At 32.5% G+C, this 20,235-nt stretch overlaps 2 protein-coding genes across 9 annotated transcripts in view; one reads left to right on the plus strand and one right to left on the minus strand.

Annotated features, from left to right (window-relative positions):
* The window catches only part of LOC114330263 (pyruvate dehydrogenase phosphatase regulatory subunit, mitochondrial), a 294,720-nt gene that overhangs the window by 105,950 nt on the left and 168,535 nt on the right, over positions 1-20,235 (minus strand). The window lies entirely within an intron of this gene.
* Positions 1-20,235, plus strand: part of LOC114330264 (ATP-dependent 6-phosphofructokinase) — a 129,062-nt gene that overhangs the window by 98,978 nt on the left and 9,849 nt on the right. For 7 of the 8 annotated variants that reach the window (XM_050662020.1, XM_050662023.1, XM_050662024.1 and 4 more), the window contains 5 exons: positions 3,670-3,829; positions 5,745-5,890; positions 10,211-10,463; positions 10,523-10,747; positions 13,921-14,140. In XM_050662020.1, coding sequence (XP_050517977.1) covers positions 3,670-3,829; positions 5,745-5,890; positions 10,211-10,463; positions 10,523-10,747; positions 13,921-14,140 — 1,004 coding nt within the window. Of the gene's footprint in view, positions 1-3,669; positions 3,830-5,744; positions 5,891-10,210; positions 10,464-10,522; positions 10,748-13,920; positions 14,145-20,235 lie in introns of those variants that run through there. The other variant, XM_050662028.1, reaches the window with a different exon arrangement.

Genomic DNA, 20,235 nt, shown 5'->3' on the forward strand with positions numbered 1-20,235 from the left:
AAAATAATGGTTTCCAATAGTACTTAAGTATAACACTTAAGAAAAATCTCATTGCACTGAAATTTTTATCCCACTTTCTTATCAATTAAGGTCCAGTTGCACCAACAAATTTAATAAACCTTTGATTTTTTGATTTGGATTGCCCGTTTATTTTAAAACATAATAATTGTCATAAAACTGTCATATAAAAACAGAAATTTTAACGATTCTTCCGAAAAATATTAAATTTTTTACCATCAAATATAATAACAGAACACTTTTCTTTTCTCTCGAAAAAGGTTAAAATTTAATATTTTTTGGGAGAATCATTAAAATTTCTGTTTTTAATTTGACAGTTTATTGATAATCATATTTTAAAATAAACGGACAATCCAAATTAATCGTTTATTTGTTGATGCAAAACTGGACATAAGACTAATCTGGGCCACACTGAACAGAATAAGAACTTGTGGTAGGTGCTCCGACTCTTTTCAGGTGGGGAAAATGCCATATGAAAATGGCATATAGTCCAAGTAATGAAGCTTCTTAAACTAGAACAAAACCTTCCTTCTTGATGAAAGGTACATTATCAAGGCAATGCTGACCAATTTTGTATTCAAATTTGATTAGGGATTTGGACCGAGAAAACATAATAGCTATTATATTATAGTCCAGGAACCGAAGCTTTTCACCTCGCAATTTTAACAGAATGGATCGATTTGCTTGAAAATTTGAGGATAAGTAGTGGATAGTCCAAGGATCAAAATCTATATCATGCCAAAAGGTGCTTTTACCATGGTTGTGGTTGCCACCCCATCTCGGGGGTGGAAATTTTTATTATATTTTGACCGCAAGAGTCGGTAAAAACATTAATTATAAGCAAAAAACGTTCTATACATTTTTTTGATAAAATTAATAGTTTTCGATTTATTCGCTATCGAAAGAGTTAGTTTTATATCGAAAAAATCAATGTTTTTAATCAGTTTTCTGCTAATAACTCAAAAAGTTTTCCTTTTTCTTTAAGACCAATTGTTGGCTCTTCTTCGTCAAATGCTAAATATTGTAGTTTCAAAGTCAAAGGACGGGAAAACTATGCATTTTTCGGGAATAACTTGTTGAAACTAATTTAAAGTATTTAAAAATATGTATCTCCAGAAATAAAAAAAATTAGCTACAAAAATTAAGTGACATAATGAAAAGAGTGTCAGTCCCTATTTTTTTCAGCAAAAAAGTGATCGTAAACAACCCCCTAATCATCACCCTAATTAAAATTTGTCATTGATCTGATTTGGTTTTCTTGATTTATGTATTGTTAATAGGTTCTAGAAGTTTGATCGGCATAGAATGATTAGTTTTAAAAAAAAATTGAGTTAAAAGCGAATAACGAGTTTTTGTAGTTTGGTAAAAAATGCCCTTTTCTTCAGAATAGAAAGATTAGTATCAGTGATACGAAAAAATATTTAAATATGAAATTGTAGCTTATTTAATTCTTAAGAACTTGGTTTGCAAAAATTTTTTACGGCAAAAATTGAGTGAGCTATTGACAATTAAAACTTATATCATGCAAAAACCACCTTTACCAACCCTTTCAATGCCACCTCTTTTTGTGACTGAGAATTTTAAAATGATTTAATTATAATAGCCTTATAGATCTTGTAAAAACCTACAAAATTCTTTTTTAACGAACTTTCTATGATAAAAAATAAAAAATTTACGGTTAAAAAATCAATATATTTTTTTTGAAAAAATAAAAGGAGAAATCCAATTGAAAGCATAATAATGTAAGTTAGCGGTGTTGTTAGTCATTGGCCTTATTTATTCTTGTTTATTTATGTATTATTAATAGATTCTACAAGTTTGACTGGCTTAGAATGATTAGTTTTTAAAAAACAGAAGTTTAAAGCAAATAACGAATGTTTACAATTTGGTAAAAAATGCCATTTTCTTCAGAATAGAAAGATTAGCATCAGAGATACGAAAAAATGTTTAAATATGAAATTGTAGGTAATTTAGTTACCAAGAACTTGGTTTGATAAAATTTGTTCTACGGCAAAAATTGAATGAATCGTAAATGAGTATACCATCGAAAAACAGTGATTTTTTAGATATAAAATTAACACTTTCGATAGCGAATAAATCAAAAACTATTAATTTTTTTAAAAAAATGTATAGAATATTTTTTGCTTAGAATGAATGTTTTTATTAATTAGATAGGGTGGCAACCACCCCCATGGTAAAAGCGCCTGTCGGCATCATAAAGATTTTGATCCATGGACTATCCACTACTTATTCTCAAATTTTCAAGCAAATTGATCGATTCTGTAAAAATTGCGAGGTGAAAAGCTTTGGTTCCTGCACTAGTATTAAAGGACAAACATTTAGTAAAGGAATGCCCGAGCAGATTCTACAATGCCAATCCGTCCGATTTCTTAGTTGCGACCAAAGATTAAATTATATGTATTTGTCAACTAAATTTTTCTGTGTGAAATTGGTTTTCCCGCATATTTTTCTCAAATGTTCCGTTTCGAGTTTGACGATTTTTTATTCGTGTTTTTATGAATTCCAGTTTTTCGCATTGTGAATTTTTCTCTTGACTTCCATTTTTACATCTTTTTATCCTAGTATTATTATATTAATTTTGTACTATAATCGTGTAAGTTTATTTCCTCAATTTTTATTAAAACACATCAATTGTATTGTTTGAATTACCATTAATTGCTATATATGTCTTCGACATTATGTCATCAATGTTGGTTGGCGTAATGAAGTAGTTGACGATTTTTTTTAATACAAACTGATGTCACGAGACATCTCATTTGAAAGGTGTCCTACTCGCTTTGTCAACGATGCAGTTAATTGAATGTTTATTTCTACAGAGATAACCAAAACTATTTATTTATTCATTCCACGAATCTACATATATAAGTGTAGCGAACTGTTGAGATGAACCGGAAAATCCGGAAGAATATTAGTTTTAAGTAGTTGAAGACTAAATGTTATGTTTATAGGAGATTAGCCACAGTTAGGTTGTAATGACAATTACATATTTTACCTGAAAATACTTGACGTTTCAATTTCCACTGTGGAAATCGTTATCAAACGTATCAAGTGAATAACCGCGAATTCTTGTTATTGGGGATTATGTTATATCACTGTCAACAAATATTGAGGTTTGAATGTACTTGGCCTGTGATGGTTGTAGGCAACAGCCAGCTATGGCTGAAAATATGAGGATGGATGTTTTTTCCATCCTCATAATATCTTTCCACTCAGCATCCATCTCAATCTAGCTGTTGCCTACAATCATCATAGGCAAAGTACGTTCAAACCTTAATACTTGTTGAAAGTGATACATATAACATAATCCTCAGTAACAACAATTGGCGGTTATAAAAACCTATTTAACAAATTTCTCGTCGTTTCGGTAATCAAAACGTTAAGTATTTTCAGGTAAAATATGTAATTGTCACTATAATCTATCGGGTGTGGCCAATACTACATAAACATAACATTTACTTAAACATGCCACAAGTCAACCGTTTTAGAAACCTGTAGTTGAAAACGCTTTCTCTCTCTAATTTCATTCTGTATACTTTACATTCTTAGATTCTGAGATAGAATTCTCTGGAATGCAAAGTAACAAAAGCTCATATTATTTTTTGTCAAAATGTGTAATGATTATTTTTTCAGGAAGGTTACGTTATGGCCGTAATACACGTAGGAGCACCAGCTTGTGGCATGAATGCTGCAGTTCGCTCTTTCGTTCGAAATTGTATATATCGGGGAGATACTGTTATAGGAATCCATGACGGTTGGGAAGGACTCTTAGCTGGCAACGTTAAGAAAATGGGTGAGTCCAAACAGTTAAAATTCAAATCAACACTTATTTCTTTCTAATAGACGTATTACAAATATTGACAATCAAGTTCTTTCAGTTGATGATCCAAACTTACTTTTGTGTGGGAATTGGCAATCTTCTTCTTCTTGTGGTGCGTATCTGTTTAGGATGTTGGCGACCATCATGGCAATTTGTATTTTGCATATTGCTGCTCTGAAAAGATTTGTGAAATGATGAAAGGGTTGCCAATGCGAGTCCATTATACTACTGGATAAGGAAATAAGTCAATACTCGCAATCTTATAGTTTGTATATTATTTATTAGTTGTTATACAATCATGGGGCAACCGGTTTCCAAGCTTACATTTTATGCTTCATCTTCAGGCCCAGTACATAGAGTCTTCACATATACAAACTACTAGCTAAAATTAACAAAAAGACAAAAATGTACATACATATAAAACATAACATAACATGTTTTATATGTATGTACATTTTTGTCTTTTTGTTAATTTTAGCTAGTAGTTTGTATATGTGAAGACTCTATGTACTGGACCTGAAGATGAAGCATAAAATGTAAGCTTCTGGTACTCATTTTCATTTTACTTTTCCCTCTAATATTATTGTTGCGACAATCCATATCTTTCGCTATTCCTCATGAGGTGACCGAGATATTCGATTTTGGCTGTTTTTATTGTGGTTAAAAGCTCTTTTTCTTTTTTGAATTCTCAGCAAAACACCCTGATTAGTAACGTGTTCGATATATGATATCTTGATGATTCGACGATAAAGCCACATTTCCATAGCCTCAATTTTCTTGCAAGTATCGTCTGTGAGAGTCCACGACTCATCTCCGTACGACAGTATAGGAATGATATAACATCGTAATAGCCTGATTTTATGAGTATTAATAAATCATGATATTTGAATAGCTTAGCCATTTTCTGAAATGCAGATCTTGTTTTCTCTATCCTACATGTAATTTCTAGGAAATGGTCTCAGTTTTCATTGACGTTCGTACGAAGGTAGTTGTATGTTTCTACTCTTTCTATTCTTTGACCGTTCACACTGCTGAACGTCCAAATTGCTGTCCTTCTTAGAGATCACCATATATTCTGTTTTTTTAATCAAATTCATTAACTCTTCATAAGGGCTTCATAACTGTCAGCGAATATCACCGTGTCGTCCGACTATCCGAAGTTATTATTATATTCTCCGTTATTCGAATTCCGGTGTCAATATCCCATACTGCTTCTTAAAAAATTCCTCAGAGTATATGTTACACATCAGAGGTGATAGTATACATCCCTGCCGGACCCCACGTTTGATTTTGCTATCATCGGATTCTCCTGTCTTTGTGCGGAGAGACGCTGTTTGATTCCAGTAAAGATTGCTAATAATTCTTAGGTCACAGGTGTTTACCCCGATATTTGTTAATATCTCCATCAGCTTGTTTTACTGTATCGAACGCTTTATGTTAATCAATGAATCATGCATAAATATCGCAATTCACGTCTCTACGTCGCGTCGTCGAAATAGCACTTGTATGCTAAAGAGAGCCTCTCTCGTACACACTGCATTCCGAAAACCTAATCCTTTGATGAATATTTGTTAGAAATAACTTTAAAATATGGCTCATTACGGTCCTGAAATCATTGCAGCTGTGGGAGCACGCCAAATAGAATTCTATTTTAGTGACGTCACGTTGCCTAGCAACCGTCGATTCTCCCATGATGAAATTCTATTTTGTGACGTCAACAAAATAGAAATCTATTTGGCGTGCTCCCGCACCAGGATACAGATTTTGTTTTCTTTGGTAAAGCTATAAACGTCGACTGCAGCCAGGTTGGTGACAATTAGCAATACTATTTTCAAATTCTTAATAACCCTCTCTTTTATTTACGCAATATCTTTTTTTGTTAATATAGCGTGGTCCGATGTCACCGGATGGGTTGGACAAGGTGGTGCTTACTTGGGAACGAAAAGATCTTTACCTACCAACAAACTGGATCAAGTAGCGAAGAGATTAGTCGAGTATGGAATCCAGGCATTGTTAATTATCGGTGGTTTTGAGGTAATTATTTAACTAATCACATAAACCTCTACAGTATTACATTACACCTCTACAGGATGATCCGATTTTACACCGTGACCAAGCTAGTTAAAAAAATAGAGAAAATTATGTGTAACAGGTGGGATGAAAAGTTCGTATGCTAACACATAGATGGCACTACTGGTATTAAATCCACATGATTTTTAGTTAGCCCTAACCTTGGTACTCAATACTGTTTAATTATGTTAATAATATAAAATATCTTACACACGTCATATGTTTACAAAAAAATCAATTAAAATTATGTTCTAAATTCTAGATTAGATATTCCTGAATAGTGTAAATAGTATTTTTTATTAACATTTTTTAATTTCATCGCCAAATTCCTTTTCAGATAAATTTCTGATATTTTCAGGCAGAACATTAAAACATTTTATTGCCCAATAACCTGGTCCATTGTGCCACCTTTTCAAACGCCAATATGCTGGTATCATATTCCGCTTATGTCTAGTATCGTAACTGTGCTGATGTTTGTGACTTCTATAAAAATTGATATTCCTTTTCATGAATCGAAGGTTTTCTAGTATGTACTTTGCTGGTACAGTAAGAATTCCCAATCTCTTATAAGCCAGACTGCAGGCCTGTCTAAATTGCAAGCCAGCAAGGACCCTCAATGCCTTTCTATACCAAATACTCAATAGTGTCAGCTGCATGACCCCAGACAAGGATAGCGTATAAAAGAGATGTGAGTGTGATACCTTCAAAACGAAACCTTCAAGAAACGCGTGTATAAATTTGACAGCTGTTGAACTATTAGTTTATGAGATATTGCATTTTAAGTAAAGCAACTTGTCTAGAAATAATTCTAGTATCTCTGTTAATATATCTGGCTAATTTTGAAATACAGTCGAACCCACTTATTAGAGTACCGCTTATAGGAATATCCCGGTTTAAGGAGTAGAATTTTGAGGTCCTAGAACGTTTCCATTTACTCCTTAATATATTTAACAGCTTATAGAAATACGTTTTTGTAAAATGGTACCGCTTATTAGAATATATTTTTCAAGTAACCAAAAACTTTTTATGTAAAAAATTTTTCCTAAAAAAATGTTCCTACAAATTTAAATGATTTCTGGTTTATAGGACCTGCCGATAATAAACACTTTTATACTTACTTTATTATGGGCACCAATAATTCTACCCTCCGCCAAACATTTACCGATCATACGATTTACGTGATCATACGATCATCGTTGTCTGTTTAGATTTTTAGAAACAGTTAATTTAGAAGTCATAACCGCTTTATAATATGCATTATAAGAAGTTTTCTGGAGGGTAAAACCAATGTCAATTTTTTAATTATATTATTTTAAAGCAGCAAGGACTAATATTTTAGGTAACAAAAAATAGTCTCAGATTACCAATTATTTTTCAGAAAAAAAGTAAGTCTTATATAGGGTGTCCCAAAAGTAGTGGAACGGTCGAATATTTCGCGAACTAAACATCGGATCGAAAAACTGAAAAATATGTGTTCAATCATTTTCAAAAATCTATCCAATGACACCAAACACCAACCCCCACTACACCCCCTAGAGGTGGGGTGGGGGGTAACTTTAAAATCTCAAATGGAAACCCCTAGATTTTCTTGCAGATTTCGATTCGTTACGTAAAAGTAAGCAACTTTTATTCAAGACATTTTTTCGAACTGTGGATAGATGGCGCTTTAATTTGGAAAAACGATTTATCCTGATACCATAGGTAAATTATAGAAACGGTCTAATATCTCGAGACATACACTTCCAAATGAGAAACCAAAAAACAGGTTTTTAATATTTTTCGAAAACCTATCGATAAACACCAAAAATGACCCTCCAACCCACCCCCTGGAGAGGGGGTGGGGGTAAATTTAAAATCTTAAATAGCAACCCCCACTTTTTATTGCAGATTCGAATTCGTCATGAAAAATTAAGCTACATTTATTCGAAACATTTTTTTAAATTGCTGATAGATGGCGCTAATAAATCGTATTTTCCAATTAAAGCGCCATCTATCAACAATTCTAAAAAATGTTTCGAATAAATGTTGCTTAGTTTTTCATGACGAATCCGAATCTGTAATAAAAAGTGGGGGTTGCTATTTAAGATTTTAAAGTTACCCCCCACCCCACCTCCAGGGGGTGGGTTGGAGGGTCATGTTTAGCGTTATTCGATAGGTTTTCGAAAAGTATTAAAAACCTTATTTTTGGTTTCTCATTTGGAAGTGTATTTCTCGAGATATTAGACCGTTTCTATAATTTACCTATGGTATCAGGATAAATCGTTTTTCTCAATTATAGCGCCATCTATCCACAGTTCGAAAAAATGTCTTGAATAAAAGTTGCTTACTTTTACGTAACGAATCCAAATCTGCAAGAAAAACTAGGGGTTTCCATTTGAGATTTTAAAGTTACCCTCCACCCCACCTCCAGGGGGTGTAGTGGGGGTTGGTGTTTGGTGTCATTGGATAGATTGTTGAAAATGATTGAACATGTATTTTTCAGTTTTTTGATCCGATGTTTAGTTCGCGAGATATTCGACCGTTCCACTACTTTTGGGACACTCTGTATAATGTATGTTAATAAGAAAATATGTATACCTATATCTACATATTATTGCATACATTTCATACTTATTTGTGTATGTATGCACAGATAATGTAGTTTGGTGTTTTAATAAAATAAGCAATAGTTATACTAGGTACTGTATTATTGACATAAAAAGAAATAATACCATATACATATGTACATCACGTATGTATGTACAGTGGAACCTCGATAACTCGGATTAATCGGGACCGTGGCCGATCCGGGTTAGCCGGAGAATATGGTAAAAATTAATAAAACACGGTATACTTACAGATAAACTCCGTTAGAATTGAAATAACATGAAATATATATATTATAAATATGCACAGTACTAGTACCTACACTCTACACATCTAAATTACTAAAAACACGCAAACACAAACCTAAGCAAACAGAAGCGAACAATACAATACTGTATTCATACAGTCACAATCGGAACGATGTTTTGTTATTATGTATTAAAAACAGTGAAAACTAAGACCATTGATTAAAAAAAAATTTAAATAGTCTTTCTTAAACAATGCTAACACAGTTTGAAATGAAAAGAATGTGTGTGTACTTTGTACGCACGTAAGAAGATATTCTTCTATTATATAGGTAATTTACACAAAGTAAATATACCTAACAGGTTATTTGTATTTTATTTAAAAATTAAACTAACTTTCTTATCTACCACTTTCAAAAAATTTTTATTAAAACAACCAAAAATAAAAAAAATATGAATCGCCCAGGATTCGAACCCGCGTCCTTCCAATCTCGGAGCTAACGCCCTACCAACTACTCCAGCGAGGTCCTTGTAATTGACGTGTAAGTTTCGGATCAAATGGTAACACAACACGGCGACAAATAGTGTAAAAATGTTATGCCTACATAATATTTTATTATTTTACTACAGAGAAACACAAATCCAAAAACACAAGAATTATAATAAATAATACATTTACTAAAAACACTAATATATTCTTTTAATGACTTATTTGCACGGTTACAGATACATACATACCTATCTTGAAATATTAGCAATGGCCTACATGATGTCTGTGTGCGCAGGCGCGCAGATTTATGTACAATTTTACCCTCAATCGAATCGCCGCTAAAGAAGAATATCTTCAAAAATAAAGGAATACTACAGACAGGTGCCTGTTGTTTCTGCCGGCTTGTGCCATGAGTCATTTTTACTATCGTATAGTTCAAATTACACAAATACACATCTTTCAAATATTATATTACATACATACATTTTTATTGTTGAAATGTTTATCTGATAATTAACTATTTTGATGGGAAATAAGCCACAATTAAATTGAAAAAATAATTTTATTAACATTTCGACGCCCAGAACGGGTGTCATTGTCAAAATACAAAATATGTACTGAAAATCAAAATGTTTATCTGATGAAAATCGGTCCGGGTTATCCGGACTTCCGGGTTATCGGGGGCCGACTTATCGGGGTTCCACTGTACATGTACATACGTACTATGTACATGTACATACGTACTGTGTACATGTGCATACATAGTATGTACATGTACAAAATGGGTTGTACTATTATGACGTATATTCGGTACATTTATTTCTACTAATAGCCACCACTGATCGGTTATTAGAATATCCCGGTTATAGGAATATTTTTGCTTGGCACGAAAGCTATTCCAATAAGCGGGTTCGACTACTACCAATAAACTTTTCTCGTATCTGTATATACTACTGTTTTTAGGCTTATCAATCTGGATTGATGTTTACCGAAAATAGAGATAAATACGAAGCCTTCCGCATTCCTATCATGGTGATTCCCAGTACCATTAGTAACAATGTACCAGGAACTGAATTTTCTCTAGGTTGTGATACTGCTTTGAATGAGATCACCGAAATATGTGATCGCATCAGACAATCCGCTCAGGGAACAAAGAGAAGAGTATTTGTGATCGAAACCATGGGTGGATATTGTGGATATTTGGCAACTTTAGCAGGTATTATAAGCCAAGGATAATGTTTCATAACTTTTTTTATTCATTTTGTTCAATTCTAGGTTTGGCTGGCGGTGCTGACGCGGCCTATATCCACGAAGAAAAGTTTACCATCAAAGAACTTCAAGAAGATGTCTATCATATGGCTGCTAAGATGTCTGAAGGTGTCCAAAGAGGATTGATCTTGCGTAACGAGAAAGCATCAGATAATTATAACACCGAATTTATATATCGTCTATATTCTGAAGAAGGAAAAGGATTGTTTAGCGCCAGGATGAATATATTAGGTAATATAATACACTAAGCATCAAAATTAACGCACCACCTTAAAAATGGGACATTTTTGATGTCTCGTATTTCCTAAACTTGTCCGATTTAGTGATTTTTTTAGTATATTATAGCGTTATTCTTCAAGATTAACTATTTATATGGGAATTAAGCCACAATAATTGTGGCGTATTTCCCCTATAAATAGTTAATCATAAAAATGCCACAAGGAAATAACTTCAGAACAACATTATTCTTCAAGAATATCGATGTAATAATATTATTGCTAAACAGGTAAGTGTCATTGTATACCGGGTGTAACATAGTGTAAGTATCCACTATGCATACGGGATGTATCTAAAATGTTTATACCCGTATGCACGCCAATGGTGAATATAAAATTCTTAATTCTATGTCAAAAAATGCGCAGTAACTACCTCTTGAAATCTACCAAATTTCATTTGCATATCTCAACCGGTTTTAGAGCAATAAATAAATCGTCAGTTTGTAAGAAAAAATTCAACATCCCGTATCTCGGAAACGAAGCATTTGTGAAGATATGTTTATAAAGCAAACGGTCATTACTTTTTCATGCAGAATTACCCCTGAAAGTTTGTCGCACTTATTTAGAAACACCCTGTATTGCTGAATAACATGGCTAGTTGTTAAAGTACCTAACTGTTTTATTATCCCACGTAAGCGAATGAATCAAAAAGCAAAATGTTAAGAAAGCCTAAGGCAAAAGTTTAGTTTTAATTTCAATATTTTATATACGCTAGAATATTCCACAGGGTGTTCCAAACTTTGATGACAAACACACTATCATTGTTCCACCCGGTATACAATGACACTTACCTGTTTAGCAATAATATTATTACATCGATATTCTTAAAGAATAAAGCTATAATATACTAAAAAAATCACTCAAATCGGACAACAGGCTTAGGAAATGCGAGACATTAAAAATGTCTCATTTTTAAGGTGGTGCGTTAATTTTGATGCTTACACTGTTACTAATAAACGAAGTATAAAAGTTATACTGAGAATAAATCAGGTATAGGCAAAATCACTACCAATAAACATGGAATAACTTAGGTATAGGTTATACTTGGTATAAGAATTTAATCCAAGTTTATACCGACCCACACCCTTGTTTAAGTCTGGTATAACCTATTTTATGACTGTCAAAGTCATCAGAGACAAAAATATATTATTTTTTTATTTGTTTTGTGAGTAGATATACAATAAAAAAATGTGTTTAAGAGGTATTGCGGCTAACGAGGAAGTTGATAATTTAATTAACATGATGGAAAATACACGAAAAAGGAAAACTTTCAAAGAAAGCATAAATTCTTTTTCAAACAAAGCAGAATAAAAATCCGGTTTCCTAAAGATGATGTAAGATTTTTAGAAAAATTAGTAGGTGATTCACTTATTGTGAACAAGCGAGGAGGAGGCTTATCCTCCACTCTACAAGAAAAATAAGGTCTTTATTTTCTATAATATGTAGAAAATATCTCACAATATTCTTCAAAATATGCTGAAATGAACATATTTACATTGCATTTATAAGTCAAATAAATAAAGTTTACTTTTTCTTCACTTTCCCATTTAATGTAACGTTCTGTTTTATTTGAAGCCATTTTATGAAATGCTCAAACTCAACATACAATATAAGAAATAACGATTTCTTAAAATATAGCAGAGAATACAACGGCCATAGTCCATCAAAAAATTATGTAATCTACATATTTTTTGAGTTTATACGACTCATAAAGGGAAAAGCAACTGCGGGTAGTTCATCAAAAAATGACGGAATTTGGTGTATTATTTGTAGAGAAAAGTCAAAATTGACATATTTTACCCAATATATCGTTGTTTTATGCATTTGTGTAGAAGATTGCGTCGTTGCCAAACTAATATTTCGGAATAAAGTGGGAATACTTATAACTAACTTATACGGAGTTTATTGGTAACAAATTATTTTTGTATTATATCTACCTTATACTTAGAATAACTATTCTAGATATAAATACGGAATAACCTTAGAATACGAGTGTTTTATTAGTAAGGCAGTTAGTGTATAAGCTTTGATTCATAAGTTTATTTTATATATAATCAAAAACTTGCTTACCATATAATGGTGTGAGTTTTAACTTCTTAACAAATGTCTTCCATGTCTTTCCATTCTTTGCGGTTTGGTGTCAATATCTGTCCATGTCATTCTTCTTCTCTCCAATATTTTTCCGATTATTTCATCCCATTGGTCTTCCTCTTTTTTTATTTTTCAATTATATTACAATATTACAATATTAGAATGTCATTTACAAATAAATAATATAAACGACCTTTATAAGAAATTAAAAGATTTAAAATGTTTTTCTTAATAAACCTTAATAATTTAATATTTACAAATGATATGGAAATTCTTCATCTCATTTATAAACATGTTAAATTATGTAAATACAAGTTTTAAATGTAATATGTACCTACTAACTAGGCATAATTTGTTAATGTGGTTTGAAAAAATTAAAAAGAAAAAAATATATAAAAAACATAGTAAAATAATAATAACAAAAAAAATAAATAAAAAAAATTAAACAAAAATAAAACAGAAAAGAAAAATAAAAAAAAAAGAAAGTAAAAAGTGTTTAGCACAAATTAAGATATATATTAATAAACACACAGTAAAATAATTAAAAAAAAACAAAATAAAAAAAGCAACACAATGTACCTGGTACCTATGTATAAAAAAGATATTGTATTGCCAAAGCCATTTTTGAGAAAACAAATATTTTTGGTTCCTACGCTCTTCTCACTGTTGTGATATCTTTCATCCGATGTAATTGTCCCCACCAACTCAGCTGTATCTGTTCTATAAATTCCAATGTGGTTTGTATTTTTAGTTCGTTCCTTATTTTATAAATTTTTGCAACACCTTCAACTCTTCTTAAAAACTTCATCTCTATAGCATGTGTCTTGCTCTTTTGTCGTTCCGTCAGTACCCATGATTTCATTTTCATTTTTGTATTCCGTGATATTTCGTTTCTGCATATAATTTTTTCATCCATTGTATGATACAGTTGCAATGTCACAGAGTGTCTATGGGTTTTATGCTTTTCATTCTTTGATTTAATGTATATGTAACGTTTTTAAACCTGTTGTAGATAACGTCAAGTTTTTAATTTTTTAGGTCATATGCAACAAGGTGGTTCTCCAACTCCATTTGACAGAAACTTAGGAACAAAAATGGCGGCCAAAGCAGTGGACTGGTTTGTCTGCCAATTGAAAAACAACATGGTAGATGGCAAACCGAATTGCACTGATCCAAACACTGCCTGTTTGTTAGGAGTCCTAAAAAGACAGTATAAGTGTACTCCACTGTCAGTGTTGAAAGAGGAGACTAACTTTGAGTAAGTTTGTTTATATTAATTCGAGGTTTTGGAGTAGAAGCTACTTCATTTGCGCTATGCCACGATCTTGTTGATCTTCCTCTTTTTCGTTTTTTGTCTACTAGTTCTTGCCACACTTGCTTCACTTTTCTATTCTCATCCATACGAACCGTATGACCAAACCACGCAAGTTGTCTTTGTTCGACTTTTTCTATGTACCATCTCGATAGACCCTTTTGTCGATTAGAATTAAATCGACTATAGATCTCTCTGCTCTCCACGATCCTGGATATATTTATGTGTATTTTTGTGTTTAAACAGTGTGTTACAGACTACTAGGTTGTTATTCAGGCAAAAATATATGATCTTATTTCCGTTATTGTTTGTCATTCATTATTTCTCCATATTTTCCGACTGGATCTTTTGATCACTTATTCCTACCCTTCCATTAAAGTCTCCGGTTACTATGACTTTACATTTTGAACAACAAGTTCAAAATGTAAAGTATCCATTACCTTTTTTCTTAGTCTGTAATTCCTATCAGGATCAATCATATTTTTTTCAATTCATCTATGAGTTTATCTTCTTTGTTGTTTAAATTTATATTCCATATTTTAATTTTTAACTTTCCACTAAAACTGTCACTGTCACAGTTGTAGTTGCCAAACTCGTCCGATATGTCTAAAGGAGGGAAACAATCAATATAATGTAAATGTATAGGTTTTTATCGCTAGATTTCTCACCTCTACTAGTTTCATTCCTTTTTATCTCACAACTTAATATGTTTTCCATCTTTTACGTTATTTTGCCGGTTATTAGCGCACTCATCACTGTATATATTTATTAAAAAACCTCAAAGGGCTACATCTAAATCACAGAACTTTTTAGATCCACATAGATCATCATCAGTACTGATTCGAGGTAATCGCATGCTGAGTCACCAAAAATACATTGCTAAAAACCGTTAAATGTTTTAAAAATATGTTAGAGTAACATTATTAATAATAAATCCAAGTGAGGGATAAAATTCTTATGGATATGGCCTTTGGCATCGTATGACTCCCCATAAGGCACGTGGGTCGCTTGTTTGAAGTATACATCCTTATAGTACATTCTTTCACGGTTTTTGCTGTAAATTTTAAAGAACGGCTTGGATTAACATGAAATTTGGCATACGCGTAGCTAACATGTCAAAGAAAAAAAAGTGATATGGTGCAGATGTGTGCTTTTGCCCTAGGGGTGAGTTTTACCCCATCTCGGGGGGGGGGGGGGGTGAAAAAATATATGTCCAAGATAAGTCCCGAAATGGACAAACTGACTAATTTTAAGCAACTTTTGTTCTATAGAGTCTTTTCACCAAATCAATACTTTTCGAGTTATTTGCAAGTGAATAATAACCACGTTTTTAGACGGTTTTTCGCAAATAACTCAAAACGTAGGCATTTTGTCGAAATAAATATTCTTACCAAAACTATAGCCTATAAAAAAATTAAAAAAACAGTGTATATAATAGGTCTCTATACCTAGCAAAAGCAGAGTTATAGCTAATGAAAAATAGGTTCATATTCGAAAAATTCCAAATAGAATAGTTCAATGTGAAATATCCAAATAACGAAGCGTTCTTGGGGAAAACACATTTCAACTTTTTTAAAGTGTTTAAAAAAAGCTTTATTTCTGTTTTTATAAAAAAATTTCTAGCATCAAATGTAACCAAGTTACGCTCAAAATAAAGATGGTCCCTTTTGTTTTGGCAAAAAAAAATCAGGAAGATCACCCCTCAATTAGCAACTTAAATGAAATTAATCGTTACCGCTTCACAAGTTACTTTACTTATGTTGTGTTTATATATGATCTGTAAGTTTCATCGATTCAAAGAGCTTAGTTTTGAAAAAATTTAGTTTTAAAGTATAATTTTTAAAAATTTTAATTTTGAAAAAAATGCTTTTTTTCAAAATAACTTAAAAATTTATAAAAAAAGATCAAGGCAGGTTTTGTTTATATTTGATTCAGAGTTTGACCACCATCTCCATATAGCTATTTCAGCATCCTTATGCCTCATCAGAGAAGCTCAGAAGTCTCAACTCTGAAGGAAATACAAACAATTCTGCCAATTTAAGGCAAACCATCGCGATGCAATGAACCCGCCTCTGAGACGCAATTTAGCGAGGCCATCTCTCGTATTACGAGGAAAACAACGAAAAGCCCCAGATACAAAGTTTACTACCTTTTAAACAATTAGAATAATTGAAATAAAAATATAATAAACAATGTTTTAAATCTAAGACTTTTCGTTAATAAACTGCTTTCTGGCTGCATCCCGTATCTCCGGATTTTACAATATATAATCACAAGAGACGACGAAAGTAGGAGAAAGCAAATAGAGGACGCTTAGGCTACGCATTAACTTAAAAATTGTTAGAGATACCAAAAATCTTAAACAATAAAAAAAGTCGGCTTTACTTTTTTCAATATTTTGTATTTTTTTTGTTTTTCTGTAAGACAAAAATTGGTTAAGATTCGGTGTTTCTAAATTTGCACACACTCGTGATAAGTGACTCGTTCAAGCCCTTTTAACTACAGCTCTTTCAGAAATAAGGACTTAGAACCGATGAAACTTACAGATCATATGATCAATACATACGCGAGTAAAAAACTTGTAAAGTGGTAACAATTAAGTTTATTTGAAATGCTAATTAGGGGGTGATTTTCCCGATTTCTTACCAAAAAAAGGGACCAACTTTAACTTGTTTACTTTTGATGCTAAAAAATTTTTTTATGAAACAAAAATAAGCATTTTTTAAACACTTTAAAAAAGTTAAAATGGATTTTGCTCAAGAAAGTGCTTCGTTTTTTGGTTATGGTAGGTACGTTAAAATATTTGATTTGGAATTTGACGAATATGAACCTATTTTTCATTAGCTATAACTCTGCTTCTACTACGTATAGTGACCTAATATATACACCATGTTTTTCACTTTTTTACGTGCTATATTTTTGATAAAAAATTTTTTTTCGACCAAATACTTACTTTTTGAGTTATTTGCGAAAAACCGTCTGAAAACGTGGTTATTTTGTAAAAAAATGAACATATTTACTCGCAAATAACTCGTAAAGTATTAACTTAACAAAAGTTGCTTAGAATTAGTCATTTTATCCATTTCCGGACTTATTTGGAACATATATTTTTCACCCACAAAAGGGGGTGAAACTCACCCCTAGGGCAAAATCACACATCGGCACAATATCACTTTTTTTCTTTGACTTGTTAGCTATCTGTATGCCAAATTTCATGTCAATCCAAGCGGTTCTTTAAAATTTAGAGGTTTTGCAATATTTTACCTTTAAAGATCGTTGCGATCGATTACATTATGGGCTGTGGGCAGCTACCGTGTATAATCAGTTGCCATCCACCGTTCATAATGTAAGGAAATATTATACTTCAAATAAGCAACCCACGTGCCTGTTGGATAGTCATATGATGCCAAACGCCATATTCATAAGAATTTTATCCGTCACTTGGAGTTATTAATAATGATGTTACTCTTAACAATTTTTTTTTAAATTCAACGGTTTTTACCCATGTATTTTTGGGGGCTCAGCATGTGATTAGCCTGAATCAGCACTGATGATGATCTATGTAGATCGAAAACGTTCTGTTATTTAGATGTAGCCCTTTGAAGGTTTTTTAATAAATATATACCGGGTGGTGAATTGGAAAACGGGCCATAGGAAACTCAATGTAAAATTATAAACTGTTGAATTCCTGCTTCCCTAATTATTTTACATCAAAAGACATGAGAAACTTTTTGTATAGGATTGAAATAGGTTTTGAAAACATTTGTTAAAATTGTTCTGCGAATTAAACATATTCCAACATTTTGTAAAAATTAATTCATTTATCAGGGTATCACGCCAAAGTTAGGCCACACACAGTTCAATAATGTGTTAACGGTTGCGTTCGGTCACGATGAAGTTATTATATTAACCATATTTAAACTGCCGTTATTTTTATTTTATTATTTAGTATTTAAATAACAATAAAGTTAATACGCACTGATAGTTAAATAGTAACATGTGGCCTAACTTTTACACACATAATTACTGTGGAAAATGTATTACATTTTTCAAAATTTTGGAATGTGTTTAAATCGTAGAACAATTTTAACTTTTGTTTTTAATACAGATTTCAATCCTCTACAAATATTTTCTCATGATTTTTGATGTAAAATAATTAGGGAAGCAGGAATTCAACAGTTTAGAATTTTACATTGAGTTTCCTATGGCCCGTTTTACGATTCACCACCCGGTATAATCCTTTCATAAAGGATTTTTCAATAATTTTTTTGTGAGTATGTAGAGAAATTTTCCTTGTGGATTTTTGAAAACCTCACCAAAAATTGATGTCTGAAGTAGAGCGATAGATAACTCTACTTGCTTTGTTTGTATTAATAATTCGATTAATACGCCAGTCAATGAGTCAAAGTCTACCCTATATACTATGGCGCTTTTATCTTGGGGGCGGTTCCCATCCCTTCATCCATCCATCCAATGGCACTACAGCCCAAATCGAGCCTTGGCCTCCTTCAATAAGCTTCTCCAATCATTTCGATTTACCGCTGTTCTTTTCCATGAACGCGTTCCCAGGAAGTTCCTGGCATCCTCATCGACTTCGTCTTCCGATCTCTTTTTAGGTCTTCCAACAGGTCTTCTTCCCTGCATTCTTGCATTCAGCAATTTTCTGGGGATTCTATTCTCATGCATGCGGACCACGTGCCCTGCCCACCGTAATCTTTGCAGTTTAGTGTATTGTGCTAGAGTTGGTTCGCTATATTGCTCGTATATTTCTCTATTATACCTAATTCGCCAGTTGTTATTTTCACTTATTGGGCCCAGTATCCTACGTAATACTTTTCTTTCAAACACATCTAATGCATTGGCAGATTTCTGTGTCACCACCCATGTTTCGCAGCCATAACTTACTATGGGCCTGATTATTGTTTTATATACCCGGAGTTTTGTTTTCCGGTGTACGTCTCGCGATTTGAATATGTGGCCCATCGCGAAATAGGTTTTATTTGCCAGCACAAGCCTTCTATTTATTTCCGGTTCTTCTTCATTGCTTGCAACCAGATCCATTCCTAAGTACGTGAATCTATTCACATGTTCTATATCGTCAATAAAGTGTTGTTGCGCCGATCTATTTGATCTGGTTTGTATGAGTAGTTTTGTTTTATTTGTGTTTATTGCTAGCCCTACTGCTTCTGCACTCTGTTTCAACTCGACGTAGGTTTCTTCCGCTGCATTCATTGTTCTGCTCATTATGTTTATATCATCCGCGTATGCTGCTAATTGGGTAGATTTGTTTGTAAGTATGTTATTTCCGCTTACCGTCAACCGTCTAATTACATATTCAAGAACAAGATTAAAAAGCGTTGGAGCCAGTCCGTCGCCTTGTTTCAGTCCTTGCGTTATCGTAAACGCATCAGTGATCTGTCCTTGAATATAATACTTGTGCTTCTGTTTCTGTCATTGTCATTTGCACTAGTCGTATTAATTTTGATGGTATGCCAAATTCTTCCAATATATTAGGTAGAATTGTTCTATCTATTGAATCATAGGCTTGTTTAAAATCTACAAAGAGATTGTAAACGTCCATGTCATATTCCCATGCTTTGGCTAGTATTTGTTTAACGGTAAATAGTTGGTCAATGGTCGATATCGCATCCCTTCAAGGGGGTGGAAAATTTTTTGGTTAAAATAACCACGGAAGTAGCTGGAGAACCTAATTCTAAGCAAAAACTGTTCTATAATTTTTTTTTGAAAACTCAATACTTTTTGAGTTATTCGTGGTTGAAAATTGGACGTTTTCATTAAAAAACCCTTTTTGGACGGGTTTTCCGCGAATACCTTAAAAACTATGCATCTAACGAAAAAAACTATATAAAACATTTTATCTACTCTATCTCATATTATGTATAAGTTTTTAGTTTGTGAAAACTGTCATTATAGATAGCAGTGCGTGAAGGATTTAAAGTGTGCGTAAAGTAACAATGTATTTTAAATGGGGTTTACTTTTTCGCACACTTTCATAACGAGCGATCCACAATTATTAAGAT

This window comes from Diabrotica virgifera, chromosome 9, assembly GCF_917563875.1.
Source record: "Diabrotica virgifera virgifera chromosome 9, PGI_DIABVI_V3a".
NCBI classification, from domain to species: Eukaryota; Metazoa; Arthropoda; class Insecta; order Coleoptera; family Chrysomelidae; genus Diabrotica; species Diabrotica virgifera.